The 22,269-nt window shown below is 40.8% G+C and overlaps 1 protein-coding gene across 13 annotated transcripts in view; it reads right to left on the bottom strand.

Annotated features, from left to right (window-relative positions):
* The window catches only part of ST3GAL6 (ST3 beta-galactoside alpha-2,3-sialyltransferase 6), a 614,303-nt gene that overhangs the window by 172,084 nt on the left and 419,950 nt on the right, over positions 1 to 22,269 (bottom strand). For all 13 annotated transcript variants that reach the window (XM_086934432.1, XM_086934442.1, XM_086934439.1 and 10 more), the window contains one exon: positions 1,080 to 1,154. In XM_086934432.1, coding sequence (XP_086790558.1) covers positions 1,080 to 1,154 — 75 coding nt within the window. The remainder of the gene's footprint in view (positions 1 to 1,079; positions 1,155 to 22,269) is intronic.

The raw sequence follows: 22,269 nt of genomic DNA, 5'->3' as shown, positions 1-22,269 counted from the left end.
AATGATGATTACATTTGCACAGTCATAGTTTTACTAATAACACTATACAGCACACAAACAATAATGTGCGAAATGCCATCACTTAGTGTATTGATGTTTTTATCATATAAAAATATTTGCTTCAACAACTTCAGAATTACAAATAAATGTGCTTCATATGTGCTTTCCTAAATCTGATATATATGCAGAGTTCATTTATAGACATTTAAATGTTATTGTGTGCTATAAAAAGCCTTTCCTTTGACAAACCCAGTATCCAGTAAAATAGTCACATAAATCCTCGCACTTTGAAGTCAGAAAACGAAAATGAGACACCAGGCTCCCAGGAAGACCGAGTCAGCCATCTGTCTTTCAATGCACAGCACATTTTAAAGGCCTGTATATAAAAAGTGAACACTCATGGAAGAAAACAAGAAAGAGTGGTGAACAAGCTATGCTCCATGGAAAGGACTAACTCAGATGGACAGCCTAAAACAAATAAAGTCAGCAAATAGAAAGCAAGAGACTGAGTTACAAAACATAAAGCCAATGGTAAGCAATGGGCGGAATGCATTCCAAGGGAGGCATTCATAATTTCGCCAACAGGTTTTTAGCAAAGAGGAAGCTGTGCACTCTGGTGGGCTTCAACCCAAAAAAGGTGAGAGCGGAAAGTTAATTGCTCTGGTGACACTTGACCCCTTCCTTAACAGAAATGGCTTATACTCAACTGCCTCTCAAGTGCCCCTCCTCAGCTTCCTCCTGATGCCTAAGTGATTCATGGGTAAAACTGCTGCATACCTGGATTCTTTAGCTACTGAACTCATCATACTGCTAGCTCTTTGGTCCCCCTCAACACTACCTCTAGACCCCTCTTGCTGCCTGGGCCCTTCCTAAGGTAAGTATGGAAAGTAGGCCAGGATTTGACCCCACAAACCACAAACAAACTTTCATAGGGTTATGCATGAGTTCATTGAAGCCGATTATGAATTCAGAGACAGCTTAATCTCTGGTTATACTTAAACACAACTAAGTATTATAAGTTAATGAGCTAATTAAATTAAAAACACATCCCCCCCCATAATATCAGTCATGTGACTTACTGCAGAAGAGATTTATAATTTGGATTGAAGCAAGATTCATTGATATGGACTTCTTTTTGATCTGCCGTGGGAACCCTGTTTAGAGCAACACAAAAAAATAATATAAGTAAATGCATGAAAAACACATGTATTATAGGTGTAAAGTGACATTTACCCAAACCATTATGAAAATTGATATAATCTGAAAAGGAATGGGAAATTGAATTGCCAATCCAGAAATAAAATCCTGTATATTTTCATTTTTTTGTGAGGCCGGTTTCCATATTACAAAAGCAGTATTTATTTGCATACTTGGTTAGGTTTTATTTTGTACCACAAGTAACATATCCTACCAAACAAATTCCTTTTTATTGATAATTTAAGCAAAACAAGTGATTTATCATGGAAAGAAACTCCTGGCCATACAATATAACATGCATAGATGTATTTCACAGGCTACTCAACATATAGCATCAGCTTTTTTCTAGAGCACTTTTCAATACTGAATTACAGAAAAATTGGTACAATTCGCAGATATCTACTTCTTGCTCATTCATGTACTATCTTCCAATATGTATTCGTTCAATAGGTCTGTGGCTATTCAGTAACAGTAGTACAGAATATTTAGTAAGTTTGTACAGCCAAAAATGTACAAAAAGGAAGATTTTCATTTAGCTCCAGTACGAAAATTGTCAAAGCCTTAGGCAACGTGACCGTTTACCATTGACGTGAACCCTTTTCTCTTTGCATGAAATCTATTTTTAGGCCATTTGTCGGCTTTTGTTACTTTTTTACAGCGCTCTGTGCTGGCCCAGTAAGACAGCGGCCAAAAGAGGCAGAGGGGACGCGCTTACCGTATTCCTGGTGCAGTGAGGTGAATGGCTGCATCTTTGCATATCCCGCCGTGAGGAGAACGGCTGACACTGGAGAATCCCGCACCTTGCCATCTTGTTTCCACGTCGTGAGGGGAACAGCATTCCATATCTGGACTACAACTCCTAGCAGCCCCAGTCTATCGGGCCCTGGGCGACGCTACATAAAAGCTGCGTAGGGTCTCTGTAGTGCGGGACGCACGCGGGCGGCACCAGGAGAAGCCCGGGCCAAGGGTGGGCTCGTCTGTGCCAGTCAGGGGCCGGAGGAGGCTGGGCTGGGCCACCTCTCTGACATCATCATAAGGTACAATCCTTATGTTTGTGTTTTAAGGTAATACGAATTCTATTGTTATGCATTGTTTGACAGTGTGCCATCTTGCGGTGTCATAATTGGATTATTTTGAGTTCTTGGAATGATAAGTAAACGCAAAGGAGTAGCCGGAACATTAGACGCTTTTATCGTGAGGGTAGAGTCCTCGCTGACCCACGAAAGTGAATTGACAGAGCGACACCTATCCATGGACCCTGTAACATTACATTCCCGTCTATCATTAGGCGGCTTGATCACCGATAGTGCAACACGTGAAACTCCTAAAAAAATCACTGCCAATGGAAGTATGCTCCGCTCCCTTAGATTCATCATCGAAAAGTCTGGGAGCACTTGATACGGGCGTCCCGGATGCACCAGGCATCAACACTAGAGCACGGGCGGCATGTCCACAAAGGAACGCTAAAGTGAAAACACAACCTCTAAAAAGAAATGTAGGGATGACGAAGTCTAAAAATCTCAAAGGTTGTCAACCTGCTAATAATGCAACAAATCAGGTGGCTATTCCCACTGTTTCAGTAGGCACACAGACTGATATATAAGCAAATGCCCAATGCATACAGCGCAATAGTATAACAAAAGGTGTGTCCTGGTGGACACTAGAACATTTCAATCACAGCAGTCAGAAGAAACAACAATGTCTTTTTAAGAAATCTTCATTTAATAGTCTTTGTGGCCAGCCGACACGTGTTTTGTCGCAACGGAATGTAATTTCCGCGACTCCTCAGGTCTATCGGATTGTGAGGGCCCACTTTAAGGTCGCTTAGTCGGTGATACTTCTGACCCGGCCGGGCCCTGGACCAGGTTTAGATTCGTTGTCCCCGCACAGGACACGCGTCTTAAAATCAGAGAGGAGGAACTCGTGTGCGAGTTCTTGGTGATCCTAATGATGTGTGGTGCGATCGGCGTGGCTGGACACGATCACCCGTACGGCCACCCGCAGAACTTGGATCACGACGGACTCCCCACACCGGGATTGTCAAACAACAGGAGTTTACTCGCTCCTCGGAAGGACAAATTCGGCTTCCAACTGCGGGACCGCATGAATCACTAGCTAACCCAACGGTTTACCAGACACTTGTGGAGGGCGGTACATGGTCCCACGCCGATCGCAGAACACATCATTAGGATCACCAAGAACTTGCACACAAGTTCCTCCTCTCTGATTTTAAGACGTGTGTCCTGTGCTGGGACAACGAATCTAAACCTGGTCCAGAGCCCGGCCGGTTCGGAAGTATCACCGGCTAAGCAACCTTAAAGTGGGCCCTCACAATCTGATAGCCCTGAGGAGTAGCAGAAATTACATTCCGTTGCGACGAAACACGTGTCAGCTGGCCACAAAGATGATTAAATGAAGATTTCTTAAAAAGACATGGTTGTTTCTTCTGACAGCTGTGACTGAAATGTTCTAGTGTCCACCAGGACACACCTTTTGCTATACTATCGCGCTGTGTGCATTGGGCATTTGCTTATATGTCTTAGTGTGTTGACTGTTCAACACACACCTTTTGAGGGGTTATAGGGCTTATCCCCTCGCCCCTTTGCACCACCTCAGATTTAGTTTGATTTATACCTTGCGACTTATAATTTGCTGAGCACCCAGTATTTCCACTTAATTAAAAAACCCTGCCTCAAAAGATGGCACACAGACTAATGCCTCTTCCAACCTTCCCCATATTGACAATAATATAGGTATTGTGGGAGATGTTGCCTCCCCCAAATCAACACTTATCAAAAATGCCTTGGCCGACATTAAGAGTGTAATTGATATTAATTTCAATCTAATGTGGGGGAAATTGGAATGTTTGAACTTTGAAATGGCTAACTTAACGGGCAGGAATGTGAACTTGGTTCAAAACATTGGCGGGTTTTAATACCTCCATCTTCTACGGGTAACACATTTGGGCTAGAGTCATTTCCTAGCTCTGTCGTGCATCAAGATATTACTCCCGTTATTCCGCATACAAAACTCAGTAACACAAATGTATTTTCAGGGTTAAATTTTATTAGTGAACAAAGGGAAAGACAGGATGTCCCCCGAGAAAACACAGACAATTCAAACCCAGCTTTAGGAAGAAGTCGTCTTACTCAGTTACAACCTAGTGCCCCTGCAAGTGATACAAGTCTAAGCAGGAATATTCTCAGTTGCCCTAGGAGCGCCTGCTCGAGACCAAATACTGACGTGTTAAGTTTACCCCCTGCCTCCTGTCCTTATGTGTTGGTTTTGGCTGTGGTTCCCAATTTAGTTGGGGATCAAAGGGAGTCCTGGGCAGATTTGCGTAATAAGTCCGTAGATTGGCTTTGTAAACATAGGGGGTTCCACTCTTCCAATATGAATGATATCCTTATGGTCAGAAGAGTAGGGTGGTTTGGTCATTCTGCTAAGAATATAAATGGCGATTGCATTGTCCTCAATTTCTGTAGACCCCATACGGTTCGACGTTTATTGAATGTCTTCGAGCAAGCCTCCACACAAAAGACCTGTATCAGTGCGCTCCCCTTGGGTTATTTTTTTATAAGCCATGTCCTAAACCCTTTAGGAATGCCCGCGTCCTGCCTTTGTCAACCAATAGGTTCAACGCACTTTCTAGTTTAGACCAACAGGATTGACCACTACCATTGATGGTTGTTCAGCAGCATCAGCAGCACTATTTTGAGGATCCTTCTGCAACCATAGTAACAACCGATAATAATGACAAGCAATCTTTAACCAGAGTTAACAGTGGGGCAGATTTGAACATTCTCAGCTGGAACATAGCAGGGTTACAGTCCAAGGTTGATGACCAGGATTGGCTGTGCCTAGTGAAAGAACAAGATGTGGTAATGTTTCAGGAGATTTGGGCTATACATGATTTGCATATCGAGGGGTTTCACTGCATCAGTGTAGAGGCATCTCGCCACAAATTGGGCCGACCATCTGGGGGGGCTTTTTATCGGCTTAATGTAGCAGCTGGAGGAAGTTTTAAGATACTATCAACCAACAGCTGCAACTTTCAAATTGTACTTTACAAGAGAAGAGTTTCTTTTTATTTGGTAAATTTTTATAACTATGATTTCCTTTCCATCCCTAACAAGAATTTTATTGAGCTTTTCGATTTTATTTTTAATTTAGACTGTCAGCAACGTTCGGGGTAATACTTTTGGGATCATTTTAGGAGGAACAACAATTGATGGACAGAATGCAGAACAATGTCATACATTCATCCCAGTACAGAGATCTGGGCCTAAATCCATCGTTTTTTTGCTCACCATGCCATTCCAGTTTGAACACAGCCATATACAAATCAGTCTTGACCCTGTGCCCCATGGGAACAGTCCAGCCCGAACTGCCAAGCCAGGTCCTCCCTGGACTGGAAACAAGCATCCAAGGACCGGTTTCGGACTTTCAGCCCTCATCAGCCTGGATAGCTTGATTCCAGTGGCATGGAGAGCACGGGACTCACGTCTTAGCATACCCGTCCCACTTGGGGTAACAAATGCAAAAACAGCAATTGATGGACAGAATGCAGAACAATGTCATACATTCACCCCAGTACAGAGATCTGGGCCTAAATCCATCGTTTTTTGCTCACCATGCCATTCCAGTTTGAACACAGCCATATGCATATCAGTCTTGACCCTGTACCCCATGGGAACAGTCCAGCCCGAACTGCCAAGCCAGGTCCTCCCTGGACTGGAAACAAGCATCCAAGGACCGGTTTCGGGCTTTCAGCCTGGATAGCTTGATTCCAGAGGCATGGAGAGCACGGGACTCACGTTTGAGCATACTCGTCCCACTTGGAGTAACAAATGCAAAAAAACGATGTATTTAGGCCCAGATCTCTGTTCTGGGGTGAATGTATGACATTGTTCTGAATTCTGTCCATCAACTGTGGTTTTTGCATTTGTCACCCCGAGTGGGGTGGGTATGCTCAGACGTGAATCCCATGCACTCCACACCACTGGATTCAAGCAAGCCGGGCTGAATACGGCTGGAATGCCAGAAACCCGTCCTCGGAAGCTTGTTTCCGGTCCAGGGAAGGCATGGCTTGGCAGTTCGGCTGGACTGTTCCCATGAGGCACAGGGTCAGACTGATTTGCATATGGCCATGTCTGAACTGGGGTGGTGTGGAGTGGAAAAAAACGATGGATTTAGGCCCAGATCTCTTTACTGGGGTGAATGTATGACATTGTTCTGCATTCTGTCCATCAACTGTGGTTTTATCATTTTAGGAGGAGACTTCAATGCAAAAATTAATGATACGCACTTTGGTGCAGAGACATATAATTTCGGTTCTTCCTCCCGTAGGGGTGTAGAGCTGGCTTTGTTTTTGAGCTCCAATAACTTGGTTAATTTCATGGATCAGATGGGCACATTACACGTGATTAATAATCATCATCCGACAATCAGAGGTAGGGGCCATTCGTCTACAATAGATTTTGTTTTTATTGCACCTCTGCTCGTGGATTACTCAATTACTGCAGAGGTTGTTGCTACTATCCATGGGGATCATAACCCTATTAAAGTAACATTGAGATTGGCTTCACAACCCATGTTTTCATCTGAAAGAGGGGCCAGAGATCTAATGCCATCAACTGATAACTTAAGATTAATATGGAGGGGCGTTGATAATGGTGATCTGTTAAAGTCACTAGCGAAGGATAACTTGACCCTCATTAATTCTTGATTGTCATTTCAAACCCCGCATCCAGAGGTAGTCCACGATTTTTCTAAACTTTGTTTGACTATTAAAACTCTTTTGTCGAAGCCTGCCTCTCTGAGAAAGCAGGGCCCTGGATGGTTTGACGATGAATGTTCACTGGCTAATAGGAATTTGCATGGGGTATTGTCAGTTAAACCTAGGTGTACCTCAGATGTGAAACTGGTTAGGCAGAAGTACAATATAGCAGTTAATATCCGGAAAGAAGTACTTTTAATCGATCGTTGGGAAACCCGATCACAGGCTGCAACTAATAAAGAGGGTAAAACATTTTGGTCTGCTGTAAGGGATCTCCGATCCATGGGGCAGCTATTAACCCCATTAGCTGCACTATTTCTAGTCAATCCTGGGAAATTCACTTTTCTAAAATGTGCACTACTCCCCCATTGGATACCGACCAGTATGAACATGGTCCATTTACCAGTATTCCGATAACCCTTTTTGAAGTAGAAGAAGCTATTCACCAGAGCTTTGGGAATAAGGCCCCTGGCCCTGATTGGCTACCAATTGAGCTTATATGAATGGAAACCGGAGTTTTGGGCCCGCTCCTACTGAAGGTTTTTAATAATTTAATGTATGCTCCGTTACCGGATACCTGGGCAAAGAGTATTATTGTCCCAATATTTAAAAAGGGGAATAGGTCGCAGCCCAGTAACTATAGGCCTATTTCAATGATCGACAACACCCTTAAAATATTGGGCAGATATGTAATAAGATCCAGGAATGGTCAGAGGAATGTAGCATTTTAGACCCCTGCCAGCTAGGCTTTCGTAGTAAGGTTGGGACTAATGAACAATGTCTCAACCTTAGCCTTGTAATTGGGAAATGCACCATCTCACGGAACCCTCCAGTCTATTTGGCCTTCATATATTTATCCACAGCATTTGACTTTGTTAATCGGTCAAAGCTGTGGGCTATCCGGTTGGCCTATGGACTGGATGAGCCTCTGGTCCATTTTCTGGAATATCTTCATAAAGATCTCCAGGCACAGCTGAGGATTGGCAGAGGTGGAGAGGTTTCAGGACCCATTAAGGTTGGAAGGGGGGGTCAGGCAGGGGTGTGTCTTGGCCCCTTCTTTTCATCAACTATATTAACGGATTGAATAAGTGACTAGCATCTATGACCCAAGATGTTCCTATGATTCATGGGAAACCCCTCCCTGTACTTTTATACGCAGATGATGCGGTTCTTATATGCCGCACCCCAAATTCTATGCGCATTCTAGTACAGTCTTTTGTTAAATACATGGATAGTTTGGAGTGAAGTGTTAATTTTAATAAATAATTTCTAATGTCCTGTGGCCCTCGGAAACGCCAGCTTAGCTCCATAGCTGTTGAGTCAAAAATTGTTACGCACCTGTAAATTCCCCTATTTTGGGGCGGTTTTTGCTGCAGAGCATCTCACCCATTCCAGGAGCAAGTTCTCAAAGACCATTAATTCAATTTTTAGTTTTCCTGCCCTAAAGAATACAGGTGCCATTTTATTTTTTTTTAAACTACAAAGCGTTCCAGTGGCCACTTATGGAGCCGAGATTTGGGGTACTGTAAATAGTTCCTGCATTCAGCAGGAAAAAAACAGGTTCTGTAGGAAACTGCTGGGTATCCCAATCTCCACCCCACAATACATTTGCCACAAAGAACAACATTTGAAAACGTAACTGATTTTATATGTGCCCGACCAGCACTTTTTTGGTTATCGGTCTGGAAAGATCAGGCAGCGACTCTTAACTAGAGATGTTCTTATTGATTGTTTGAAGTTTGTGAAGGGGATGGATATTCCTTGGCTATCTGGAATGTATCAGAGTTTATGCAGCGTCAATAAAGGCTGTATTTTCTTGAATTCCAGTAAAGCCAAAACTCTGCACAAAAAAGAACTCAGAAGCGCCCTTATGGCACAGAAAGAATCGCGCTGGAATCGAAGAAATCCTATTTCCAGTTACATGGCTCTTGAGCTGCACTGCTACCCCTTACCAAATTATCTTACTTTACCTATGAGCTACTGGGAATGGAGCCTCCTATTCCTCTTGAGAGCAGGGACAGTAACATTTGCATTGTGTTTTCCCCTTGGCTACCACCCGAAACTCGATTCAGTACCCTGTCCATGTGATGGGGTGAGTGGCCAATCAACCCTACACTTCTTGTTTCTCTGCAAATATTACATTATATTAAAGGGCTCCTTCACCCTTTCTTTAATAGTAGCAGGCCTATTAGTTTGGATTCTTCCTATTTAGGTATGCTTTCCCTTACCGATGAAGAGCTGGATTTTCGCACAAGTACATTTCTGAGAATTGCTACTCGGGCACGTAAGACAATGCTCAACCCTTGAGTTTTTAGTCATGTATGGATAAGCTCGTAATTGTTGGATAGATTGGTTTTTATATTTAAGCGACATTTATCGATAATGGATTTTCCATCTAAAACTTGTGATATTGTGTCTTATAAATTGTAAATCTTTATTAGCATTTATTGTTACTCTGCTTTTGTCACTTACATTTTATTATGCTGTACTTTTATGGATACAATGTTTATCTGAATAAAGTTTACGAATTGAACTGACCCTTCTTACATGAAGAAAATGTAGCCTAACAATAGTGAATACAGCCCTACTGCTAAGGGGTAAATTAAACTCCAGTTTATTGCGTATTTATTACTCTCCTTAGAAGTAAAGGAATTGGTAGTAAACAACTTTTTGTATTAGTGGAGTGTGATCTCTTCACGATGCCTCTCCATGGGCCTCATTAAATACATTTTAGACTCTTTATGATAGGGCTGCCCTTGGCAGTGGAAGATGAATAAGGATGTGATTTATCAAGGACATAGGGTTGGAATGCTCACGAATAGGATTTTATTAAATGTGTGAATTGCGTGGTTGTTTTCTTCTGAAAGTTATTCCAGTTAAACTGGGAGGGCTGTAATGGTTTCTATTCATAGTTATGACTTTAAATACTACTAGAGAATATTGTGAATCAGAGAGCTATACACTACAAAAATGCAGCATTTTGATTGGCTCCTCGTTGGTCAGTATCTACCCAGAAGATTTGTATCTAGTAGCTGAGACAAGCCTCATGACAACACCAACCCACATATCACTAGGCCTTCTTCCCATAACTGCTGCCTATCAACAAAGAACAAGAGTATTTACCTAGCTTGCACAATGTGTCTGCACTGGGAGACATCCTGATAGTGGAAACATCCCGGAATCATTCATTTTCATGCGCAGAAACCCCCCTTCACCATGCACTGCTAAGTACCCCATATATTACGTCACTCATGACATCTTCTATGACATTATTGATCATATCACCCCAACAGTTACAATGAAATGGATGACAAAACTGTGCATGGCGGGGGCTTCAGTTACATTAGGGCATGCGTTATAGTTACTTGAGATAACGATAACTGGTGAATTTCAGTGGATGTGTGCATTTAAGACTGCACGTTTTAACTGACATTTTCACCTAACTAGAACATCAATTTAATCTTTGTTGTTTTCATTGAGTATGTATTTTTTTTATATAAATATATATATTCACTGAAAAAACAAAGGTTAAAGTAATGTTCTAGGAAGGTGAAATTTCAGTAACAAAAGCACTGAAATTTACCAGGTATTGCAGGGGCGTTATAGGTCGAAATGGAATTAAATAAAACCTCAGAAATTCACTGAAAAAAACAAAGCTTACAGAGATGTTATAGTTAGGCTGACGTTTCACTCGTACAAAACCAGAGGAATTCAGCACTTCTAGTTAGCTCAGCTAACTGTAACTCCCGCCTCCACAGTGCACTGCTTCTGACCTCACTCATGACATGCTCAGTGACACCACTGATGACATCATCCATTGACTGACTGTTTTAAACAGTTTATGAATGTTAAAAAATATATATATCTATATATAATATACACCGTAATCTACGTTTATTCTGAAACTTTTTTTCTGCAGACTTTGAGTCCGCATACCATTACTCCGCGAGGTCTTTGACCCCGCATACCTTCACTCCGCATTTTTTCACAACGCGTGTGCATTTACCACGCATGCCTTTATAATGAATTACGTTGTAAAGGCATGTATGGTAAATGCACTCTCGTTGTGAAAAAAATCCCAGAATTAATTAAGATGGAACCAGGAGGAGAGTGGAATCATGTCGAGAGAGAGGTAAGCGGGTTTGGGTTAATTTTTTAGGAGTGGGGGGGTCGTGCTGGGGTATTGATTTTGTTGTGTAGTGTGGTGTTGTGGTGGTTGTGTAGTGTAGGGTCATGCTGGGGGTAGTGTTTTAGGGTTTAGGGTAGTGTTTGTGTAGTGTAGAGTCATGCTGGGGGTAGTGTTGTAGGGTTTAGGGTAGTGTTGTAGTGTAGGGTCATGCTGGGGGTAGTGTTGTAGTGTTTGTGTAGTGTAGGGTCATTCTGGGGGTAGTGTTTTAGGGTAGTGTTGTAGCGTTAGTGTAGGGTCAGGCTGGGGGTAGTGGTTTAGGGTAGTGTTGTAGTGTAGGGTCATGCTGGGGGTAGTGTTTTAGGGTAGTGTTTTAGTGTTTGTGTAGTGTAGGGTCGTGCAGGGGTAGTGTATTAAAGTAGTGTTGTAGTGTTTGTGTAGGGTTAGAAAAGTGGTTTATGGTAGTTTTGGGGGCGGTGCTGGGTAGTGTAAATGTAGGAAAAGGACTGTGTCGAGGGTGGATTGTGCAGGGGTACTACATTAGGGTGTAGGGTAGGGTAAGGTAGGGTACTCTCACTTACCTTTAAAACTTTTACAATGAGTATACCTTCAACATGCATGCCTTTGCGTTGTAGTGGCATGCGTGGTAAGGGCATAGTTGTTGTAAAAGTTTGCATTGTGATAATTTGCGGGGTGATTGCATTTGCGGTGTAATAATTGCGGAGTGATGCTATGCGGGGTAATTGTTTGCGGAAAAACGTCACATAGTCATATACACAGACCAAGGTGTATTGGTGAATCAGAGAATGTATGAGTGCCTGCTTGAATGATTAAGTGGCTGCATGACTTTATAAGTGAGAGATTAGGTGTCTCAGTGAAGATATGGGTGAGTGACTGGTTGTGTGAATATCTGTATCAGTATGTTAGTTGGTGTGCAAGTTGCTGAATGGGGGTTTGAGCGGGTACAGGAGTTGTGGAATGGGTGATTGGTTGTCTGAGTACCTGTATAAGTGACAGAGTGTCTGTGGGTGGGTGAGGGTGTGTGCGACTGCCTGCATGGATGAGTGAGTGGGTGAGTCAGGGGCTGTGTGGGTGAGTGAGTGTGTGTATGGTTGTGTCAGTGATGGAGTGCTTGTGTCAGTAGTATATGGATGTGTAACTGCATATGGGAAAGGCAGTATAGGTGAGTGCTGGAGTATATGAGTGACTGTATGTGTGAGTGACTTACAGAGTGGCTTTATGGGTGAGTGTGTGCCTGTGTCAGTGACTGTATAGGTGAGTATGTGTTAGTATTTGTATGAATCATTGAGTGTGCGTGTATAGGTGAGAAAGTGGCTGTGTGACTAACTAGGGGTGAGTGAGTAGGTGTAGGAGTAGCCCTATGGGTGACTCAGTGTTTGAGTGGCTGTATGAGTGAATATATCAGTGGCTGTATTAGTCAGTGAGTTGGATTAGGAGTGGCTTTTTGGGTGACTGTAAGGATGTGTGTGTAGACCTATGAAACAATGAGTGGGTGTGTAAGTACTGATATGGGTGTGTCATTTGAGAATGGCAGTGTGGAAGTTGGATTGGGTGTATGAAAGGTTATATAGGGGTGTGAGTGAGTGCGTCCGAGATTCTGTGCATGATGTCACCAGTGATATAATTTGAGATGTCATCAGTGATGTCGCTGACCATGTCATGGGTGATGTCACATGAGAGGTAATAAGCAGTGTATTGCGGGGGCACAAGTTATAGTTATACTTATTGGAGATAACAGGAGAATTAGTTGGCCACCAAAGACGTCCTTGGGGGCAATTACCCCTCCTATTGCCTCTAGGAAGTCCCACACAGCAGGAATGTTGAGACCTGGTAGGAGAATTGCCCCCTTTCTCCACCACTCTGGAAACGCACTTCCTGTCCCACTATTAGTAAGGGGATGAAGTCCCCTTGGCTCTTGGGGGTTCTTGGGGGCCAAATATCCCTCCAGTAAGACACACAGGTAGATTGCTGAGAGGTGGACAGAGGCCACACCGCCTTTCTCCACCACTCTGAAAACTCGTCTTTTGGGGCACTAGTCATTGGGGGCAGCAGTGCAATGAGAGATGCATTTGCAGAGTGGTGGGGAAAGAGGGCATGGCTTCCAAACACCTCTCAGCAATCCAACTGTGTGGGGCTTATTGGAGGCAATAGGAGGTCCCCAGGGCCATCTAGGTCCTCCCTCCTTTGTTCAAATTTGCCCCGGAGAAGTGGTGGTCCCTGCGGCCGGGGTCCGTAGCATACCCCCTAATAATTTCATTTGTACCCTGAGGAGGTGGCGGTCCTCTGTGCAGGGGAGGAGGCACTAAAGCCTCCCTGCATTATTAAAAAAAAAACTAAAATGTGCACTGGGGAGGTCGCGGCCCACTGGGTGGGGTGGGGGTCCGCAAGGCCCTTCCCATATTTTTTTTATTAGCCCCAGGGGGTGGCGGTCCCTGAGGCGGGGTTCGCATGAGGCTCCCCTACACATATGGAATTAGCCCCGGGGAAGTGGCAGTACCAGAGCTGCGGGTGGGCCTATTCATATTTAAAAGTGCCCCGGGGAGGTGGCGGGCCCCACGGCTTTGATAAACCTAAGGAGGGGCATATGCCCCTGGGACCTGGCCCACCCGGGGGTTATTGTAAAGGAAGTGCGGGAGCCCACACTTGCTTAAAAAACAAAACAAAACATTAATTTGCAGCAAAAATAGAAACAAATAAATGCTTTTATGCTATGGCGGAGTTCCAGGGGGACCCCAGCGCCACGGTTTTGGGGTCAGGGCTTCAACCTTCGGATTCCGGTAAGCGTCACCATAAAAAAAAGTTGAAGAAGCGTGTTCTCTAATTTTTGGTTACGTGGTTCGCAATGTTCTTAATATATTACCTTCTATTCTCTCCGATGTTGCTTCTTGTTTTTGGATGCTTACATGCCTGTTTCTCTTCTTACTCTTTTTTTCTCTCAGATCTGACTAATGGTTCTTGATCTGTCTTCTTTTTCTTATTTTTGTCTCATTCTTTCTTATTTCCTACCATTCCTATTTCTGTTTTCCCCTTTTTATTTCCTTTTGTCCCTTCCTCTCCTTTATCTCTTCATACTCTTTACTATTGTTGCGTTATCTATTATTGACAAATGGTGTCTTTTTGTTTTCATTGTTATTTTTGCAATGTGTCATCATCCTTTTCCCTCCTTTTCCTTTTATCACTCATTCTCTTCTTCCTTTCTTCCTCTCTTTACAACTGTATATGGATTTTCTCCTTTTCTCTTCTCATGTTCCTTATAATCCCTATGTATTACCTTGTTATTGACAGATGGTGTCTTTTGACTTTTATTGTGGTCTCTGCAGTGTGTCAGATAGATGCTTAATGTTGTGTCGTGGAACGTCCGTGGTTTGGGTCCTCCTGTCAAGTGTCAGAAGGTACTCTCTCACTTATAAAAGTTGAATTGTCAAATTGCTTTTTTGCAGGAAACTCACTGCAATGATGTTGAATCTCTTCAGCTTAAACACCAGTGGGTGGGCCAGGTTGTTTTTTCAACTGCGGTAAACTGCAAGGGTAGGGTTGCAATCCTATGTCATAAATCTTTGCAAATTCAAGTTTTGTCTACTGAAAATGACACAAGTGGACTATGGGCAATACTTCAGGGCAAGATCCATAATAAAACGATTACTCTCTTCAACATATATGGACCAGTTAAACCTGACCCTGATTTTTGGAAAACTTTTAAATTAAAATTATCTTCCATTACCAACCCCAATATTATCGTTGCTGGAGACAAACAATTGGCTTGATCCTTTTTACGACGGAAAACCAAAATGCCAATTTAAACTTGATAAGTCTCACAAATCATTTCAATCTGCAATTGCCTCTCGTCCACTTTTTGATGTATGGAAAACCTGTAATCCTGATAAATTTGAATTTACGTTTTTCTCAAATGTTCATCATTCTATGTCACGTATTGATTATATTTTGGTTTCAAAATCCTGATTACCCTCTGTTCAAGCTTCAGAAATTGGATCCATTTTTATTTCTGATCATGCCCCTGTCTCCTCGTCATTCGATTTATCCCATACCAACTCTAAACATGCCCGGTGGAGATTCAACAACTCACTCCTGTCTGACCAATCCTACATGTCTGAGGCTACCTCTTTCATAAATTAGTTTTTTCTGTTTAATAAAGCCAGTGATACTTCTATCCATAATACCTGGGACACCTTTAAGGCACCCTTTAGGGCTTTCACCATTGCTTATATGGCCAAACAGAAGAAATTACTGAACTCCCGATATCTCTCTATTCTTAAACATATTAAATCTTTTGAACACTCTTTCTTCACATCTCCAAGACCTTATTAAGGCAAAGTCAGATTTAAATAAACTAGCTACAACGGATGCTTGCAATATTTTACTTAAAATAAAATCCAAATATCACGGGGGTCAAAATAAAGCAGGTAAAATGTTGGCCAACTATTCAAAAATCAAAACGAAAAATAAAACCATTGGTCCTCTCCGTAACACTACCACTAATACATTACTTCATTCTGATTCTGACATTGTTAATGCTTTCAAATCCTATTATCACTCTCTATATATTGATGATACACATCCTTCTGAATGTGATACTAAGTCTTTTTTTGATGATCTTTCCTCTCCTCCGTCTGTGCCTGATACTATGTCTCTCCTTAAAAAAGATATATCTCTTCAAGAGATCCTTGACGCCATTAAACCTTTGAGGAGGGCCAGGGCCACCGGTCCGGACGGTTTTTCTATTGAACTAATTCCTTCTTTCTCCTCTACTTTTGCTCCTCATCTACTTGAACTTTTTAATTCCTTCATATCTAAATCAAAACCTGAGGCATAATTTTGAAATGCTCTTATTATGATCATCCCTAAACCAGATAAAGATCATAGCCTATGCCAAAATTATCGCCCAATCTCATTAATAAATTATGAATGCAAAAATGTTGCGAAAATTCTTGCTTCTAGGCTGGATAACGTTATACTCCTGCTAATCAAACCTGACCAATCCGGCTTTTTTAGAGGTCGACTTACCTCTGATAACGCTAGGATGTTCTCTGTGTTCTTGCGTTGGGGAAAAGGTATCCTGATCCTCAAACTGCATTATCCATTGATGCAGAAAAAGCAGTTGATTGTGTAAATTGGCCATTCATGTTCAAAACTCTTCATTGGTTTGGTTTCTGTCCCAAATTTATTTCACTCACTAAATTATTATATCTTGAACCCCGGGCATCTGTTTCTGTTAATGTTCTTTTGTCCCCATATTTTAATTTACATAGAGGTACTAGACAAGGTTGTCCACTTTCCCCTCATTTCTTTTTATGTCTTGAACCTTTCCTTGAATGTATTCACAATAACCCCTTAATAACCCATTTTCAACATAAATCCCAAGAAATCAAATGATCTGCCTATGCAGATGATATATTGGTCTATCCTTCTAACCCGCCTACCTCTCTGCCTCCTTTCTTACAAGAAATTGATTTATACTCTAAAGTTTCCAGCTATAAACTACATTTCTCCAAAACGGAGGTCTTACCTTTAAACTCCACCTGTTATCAATACATGTTTTCTGACACCAACTTCAAGTGGTGTCCCTCTAAAATTAAATACCTGGGTGTATGGTTTTCCTCTAATATCCCCCACACTCTTTCACACAATTTTAATGCACTAAAACTTAAGATTAAAAATTCATTTAATTCTTGGTCTCCTCTTTTTCTATCTTGGCGGGATGGATTGGATACCAGCAGAAGGATGATTGTTCCCTCATTCTTTTTTTACTTTCTATGTTACCATTTAAAATTCCCAATTGCTATTTTAAACAACTTGATTCTCTTTCTATTAAATTATTGCGGAATAATAAACCATCACGTATTGCCTTATCTAAATTAAGTAAACCAAAAACTGAAGGAGGAGTACGATTTCCTAATTTTAAATTAAATATCATACTGCTTTTTTACTTAGATAATTCGATGCTTTTAATAAGCAGGATCATGACTCCCTGATACCCAGATGGATTGCTTTTGAGCGCTCCTTAACTACACGAGTTCTCCTTTTCCGACATCTGCTCTATGTCCAATTGTACCTTCATTTCTCAATAACCCATTTAAAAATACTCTCAACATTTGATACATTCACTGTTTACAGATGGTGCTACCTTTCAGCAAGCATTTCTGGTTTCTTCCCTTTGGTACAATAAATGAATTAATCCCGACACAAATCATTCTACTTCAAACATTGGAAAGAAAAGGTTATTTTTTATGTTCATCAATTAGTACCCCATAACTCTGTCATACCCTTCACTGCATTACAAGAACATTACAATTTACCTCTATCCTATTTTCCCCAATACTCACAAATATCCAATGCCGTACGGCCATTCTTGTCATTAGAAAATGTTTTTGACAACACCATTCCATTTACATCCCTGGCCCCTTAGAACACAATTCTGCCCGACTCCACTCCCTAAGCTTCTGTTATATGTAAGCTTTTGTCTACTTCCATATCTGATAGAACAAAAGCCACTAAAAAATTTGCTTGGGAACAAGACCTCTCTATATCCCTTTCAACTAACAGATGGAATAAACTATGGCATAACATTTTCATTAACTCAAAAGCTGCTAATTTCACTCAATCTTTGTTTTTTCTTGACAACAGAGCGGTTTGCACTCCGGTTCATATTCATAAGATTAATCATTCTTCCTCGCCCCTTTATTGGTCTTGTCTCTCCTCGGGTGGCTCGATGTTACATTTATTATATTACTGTCCCAATGTTCTTAGATTTTGGGAATCCACTTGGTCTATATCCTCTAGGATAATTAATTGTAACATCCCCATATCAATTCAAAATGTATTTCTTGGGTCCATGTCCGATGATCTTTCTGACACCTCGCCAAAGTTGAAACTGTTTGACCTTTTCATTTCACTTGCATTTAAAGATATTTTAACTTGTTTGAAAGATAATTCTAAAGTTTGTACGTTAATGTGGTGGAACCTTATTTGTAATGAACGTAGAATCTCTACTGTCTCATCATCAACGTTATCTCAGAAAATCAAGTCAGACTTATTCTGGATTCCCTTTACTACTTTCCTATCCTCCCACCCTTCCATACATTAATTACTTATCTCATCTTTTCCCCTTCCCCTCTTCTCTCCTTTTCTTTTCTTCTCTTCTCTTCCCCCATTTATCATTTAAAAATTTTTTTTTATTCCATTACCACCTGTTTTAATATGTACCCATAACTTTTCTTACTTATTTTCTCATTCATAAGATGGTTTCTTTACCCCTTTTTTCTCGTTATCTCTGTATCAGATTGTTTCTTGCTATAATATCTTTTGATGATATACGTTGTATCACTCTACTGGTCCATCTCATGCTTTTCTGATAACTTTTGTATTTTATTGCATTACCAATCAAAAATATTTAAAAAAAGATCACAACCATAATATTCCCTAACATAAGTTTTGTTTAGTTATATGTTTCTTGTCAAAGCCCATCAGGGACTCTTTAAAGAGCCACTTCATTTTTCAGGTTCAGAAAAGAAGATCTAAACAATGTCAGACTGATAATACTTAAAAATGAACAGTATCTAACATCGCAGTTAGACACTGACTGCAGGTTGAGCAGAAGTTGGTGGCTAAGGAGTAAAATCAACCGGTCCAAATCAAGACATTTCTACAATGCTTCGAGTGTGGCTACTCCAATTACTTTTGAGAACCTAGGAGATATGCAGAAAGCCTTATTTTTAAGGCCACAGGTTACTTAAAATAATTGATTCCATACTGCCTGGTGAAAATGGTAAAGTCTGCTGATCATGTTTTTTTTAACTTATCGCAAAAAGTCATAAGAGCAAAGGCGACTGACCACAAAATTCCCTAACATCACTAGCATACACAGGAATCCTCTAACTAACGATCTATGACCTAGAATCTTGTTATTTACTGAAGAGCCTAAAGACCATCCTGTTCGAATAATTCACTCACAGCAGGTATATAAAAAACGTTGACATTGGAAATATGCCTTATTGGCAGAAAATAAGTGTGAGTGTTCGACCTATATTCTACATTGAATGTTTACCACTGTTCACATGTTGTACACTCTGTTGATTCTGGTTCGATGTGCCTTCACCCAAATCAGAGTCCCCTGTGGACGATGTTTCAGAAAATTTCAAAATTCTTGTTTTTGATCGTCCTTGGTATTCAATCAGAGCCCTTGGTGAGTCTAATATAGTATAGTAATCTTCCTTGAGATACTGATACACCGTTTCAATGTTAAATGTCTTTTTATCTTTTTCGAATTTACCAGACTTGAAATTGATGGTGTTGTCCTTAAAGGAGATAATTTCCTTCTGTACCTTATCTAGAAGAATTTTAGCTTCCGATACCAGGTGGTTATCTTTGATGGATTGTATTTGTTCTTCAATTTCTTCTGCTGGTTTCCAACAAATTCCTTGCGCTGTTTCTATTGAATGGACCATTAGATGACGGCTAAATTTAGTACTTGTATAGCTGAATCCTTTTTTATATTCTGGATCTTCAGTGAATATGAATGGGATATTTGTCACTTGTAAACCCCAAGGGAAAGTTCTCGCTTTCAGGTGCTCTAGTAAACAATATCCATGTAATTCAGTCCTAATATGCTTCTTCTTTAGCCTTGTAAGTTGACTAAATAGTAAGCAGTACCTTAGGGTTATCACACATGATGGAAACATTTGGAAGCTGCCTGGATCTGCTTTTATATTTGTGATCATGATTAGTGATGATTGCTGCTGTTCTCGGCCGCTTTTCTCTGGACCCTGACCCGACATTTTGTCCATTCCCTCGTCCTTTACCCTTTTCCCTCGTTTCCCCCTAGACGATCCTCAAATGTTTCTTTCCTTTTCTGTTTTGCCTTTTCTCCATACGCTTGTATCCGTGCCACCCTCCCTTGGTGCTGTGACTGCGTCCCCCCTCCGAACCTACTTAATGGAACTCTGCTCTCCTTTTTTTTGTTGTTGTTTTTTTTGGGTCTTGACCCGAGAAAAACTACTATGTGTATATATGTATATAGAGATAACTCTAATCACTAGCATATGCAGTAGACCTTTGTACTCTCTACCATTCCTATGTGACTCTTAGAGTATATCCATTTGTATCTCTTCCTTGAGTGACTTTACTACTTGTACATTTGCAATTTTTCTTTTCTGTTTGTATCTCCTCCTTGTGTGACTTTACATCTACATTTGCAATTTTTTCTGTTGTATCTTTTATGTAACACATGTAATCCTAAATCCTTATGTTTTGCAACTGGTTCTTATGTAAAGCGCTCTGACACCTTGGGGTAAAGTTTGCGCTATAAAAAATCGCATTAAATAAAAATAACATAAAATAAAAAAATGAAAGTAATACTCACTTGACCCATGAAACACAACCTCTTCAGGCACACATGTGAACTTTCATTCATAATAGTTTATTTATGCATCTCTCAATAGGTTGTATGCAAGGAGTATGGAATATATCAAATATACTCAAAACAAATCATTATTTTAATTGAGGCAGACATACCTATGAATAATAATGTCCACATTGATTTCACCCTGAAGCTGACCCTCCTGAAACGTTGCTGGGTTTGGCAGTGTCATTTTATACTTTCACGTTGATTTAGTGAAGGATTGATGTAAGGTAATCAATATTTCAACTTCTAAGGTATCCGTCGCAACTTGGCACAGCGAATAGTGCGAGTCAAAATAATATATATCAAGGCATTATTAAGTTTAGCAAAAGATAATGTGTTTTGCAGGGGTGTAATGATATTACGGATTTGGCTAAAAAATGCTTGAAATAAATGTGGGCTGTGCTTCCACCATTGGAATACAGGGTGTAGGTAAAAGGGGGAGGGCTGAATGTATACATAGGTATGTAGGACAGCAAGATGAGAGGAGACAGCCCCATTGGATAGTGAGACAATGTGTTGAATATCAATGAAAGGATCAGTTTTTCGTTTAGGTCATGCATTGCTGTGGAGTGTGTGTGTTTTCGAGAGTCATCTAGGAGGAACTGTGAGAATGGTAGAGTGTTGTGGTTGACTGATGAGGTTCAAACTTAAAAATGAATGTAGAAGTGAATATAAAGTATTGAAGGACAGTGCTGAAGGAAGAGAGTTTCTGCCTAGAAGGCAGTCAATAATGACACACTTTGCTTTTAAGTGGTTGATGAGTGAGATGGAACAACGTTCAAAAGAGGATGGGAAGCTGTTGAAAAAGGTGTGGTACATAGTGGTTTGTTGAGGGGAATGCCTACCTTTCCATCATTGCAGTTTATGCAAGATGTATGAAAGAAATGGCACCGTTGGTAAGAAGAGCTTTTAGGCTCTATATTGGGCTCTAAAACTTTAAGTGATCGGTGATGCAGGCATCTTATTACAGAGAGATTGGCCCTTCCAACAACAAATGTATTCCATGAAGTACATACATAAATCAGAGTTTAAGTTTGTTTAGCAGTTCACCTTAGGTAAAGTGATTTGTGTTTGGTTTGAAAGGGAGCTGAAGCAGTGCTTAATTTGTGCCTGTGTTTTCCTGTTCCCTGCATCAAATTCTTAGCACTGGCACTTGCTTATGTCTGTCTACCACATGGTGGTGCTGTATGGCTATATTGAAAAATGGGACATAAGCACAGCGTTTATCAATTCAATATCAGTGCACACAGAAATAGTTCAAATCTTCACGTTTAATATTGCCGTAAAAATTACCAGGAAACAGCCATTACAATGCTGTCATAACCACGTGTGACCATTACCACAAAGCCTTTACCACCAAGCCTTTACCACACATGCCTTTACCACAAATATGACTCTACAATGAATTTCGTTCTAAAAGCATGAATGATAAAGGCATATGAATGGTAAAGGTTTTACAGGTATACATATATTTATATAAATATATATACACATTGGGAGTAAATGTGTCAAATTAACATGCAGAGGCTATTGGAAAAAAAACACTAGATGGAGCTATGGGAGTAGAAAGAAAAAAGAAGGTAAAGATCAATGTCAGGCAAATGATAAGGCAGGAAAACCTGCAGTGCTCGGGCTGTAAAGGAAAAATGCAAACATAGTATACGTAAATAATTACTATATATATATACATACATATATATCGAAAGAAGGTCCTGAACCGCTGATTCT

Source organism: Lissotriton vulgaris, chromosome 8, assembly GCF_964263255.1.
Source record: "Lissotriton vulgaris chromosome 8, aLisVul1.2, whole genome shotgun sequence".
NCBI classification, from domain to species: Eukaryota; Metazoa; Chordata; class Amphibia; order Caudata; family Salamandridae; genus Lissotriton; species Lissotriton vulgaris.
Note: the sequence above shows the minus strand (reverse complement) of the source record. Positions and strands in the feature narration are given on the sequence as shown.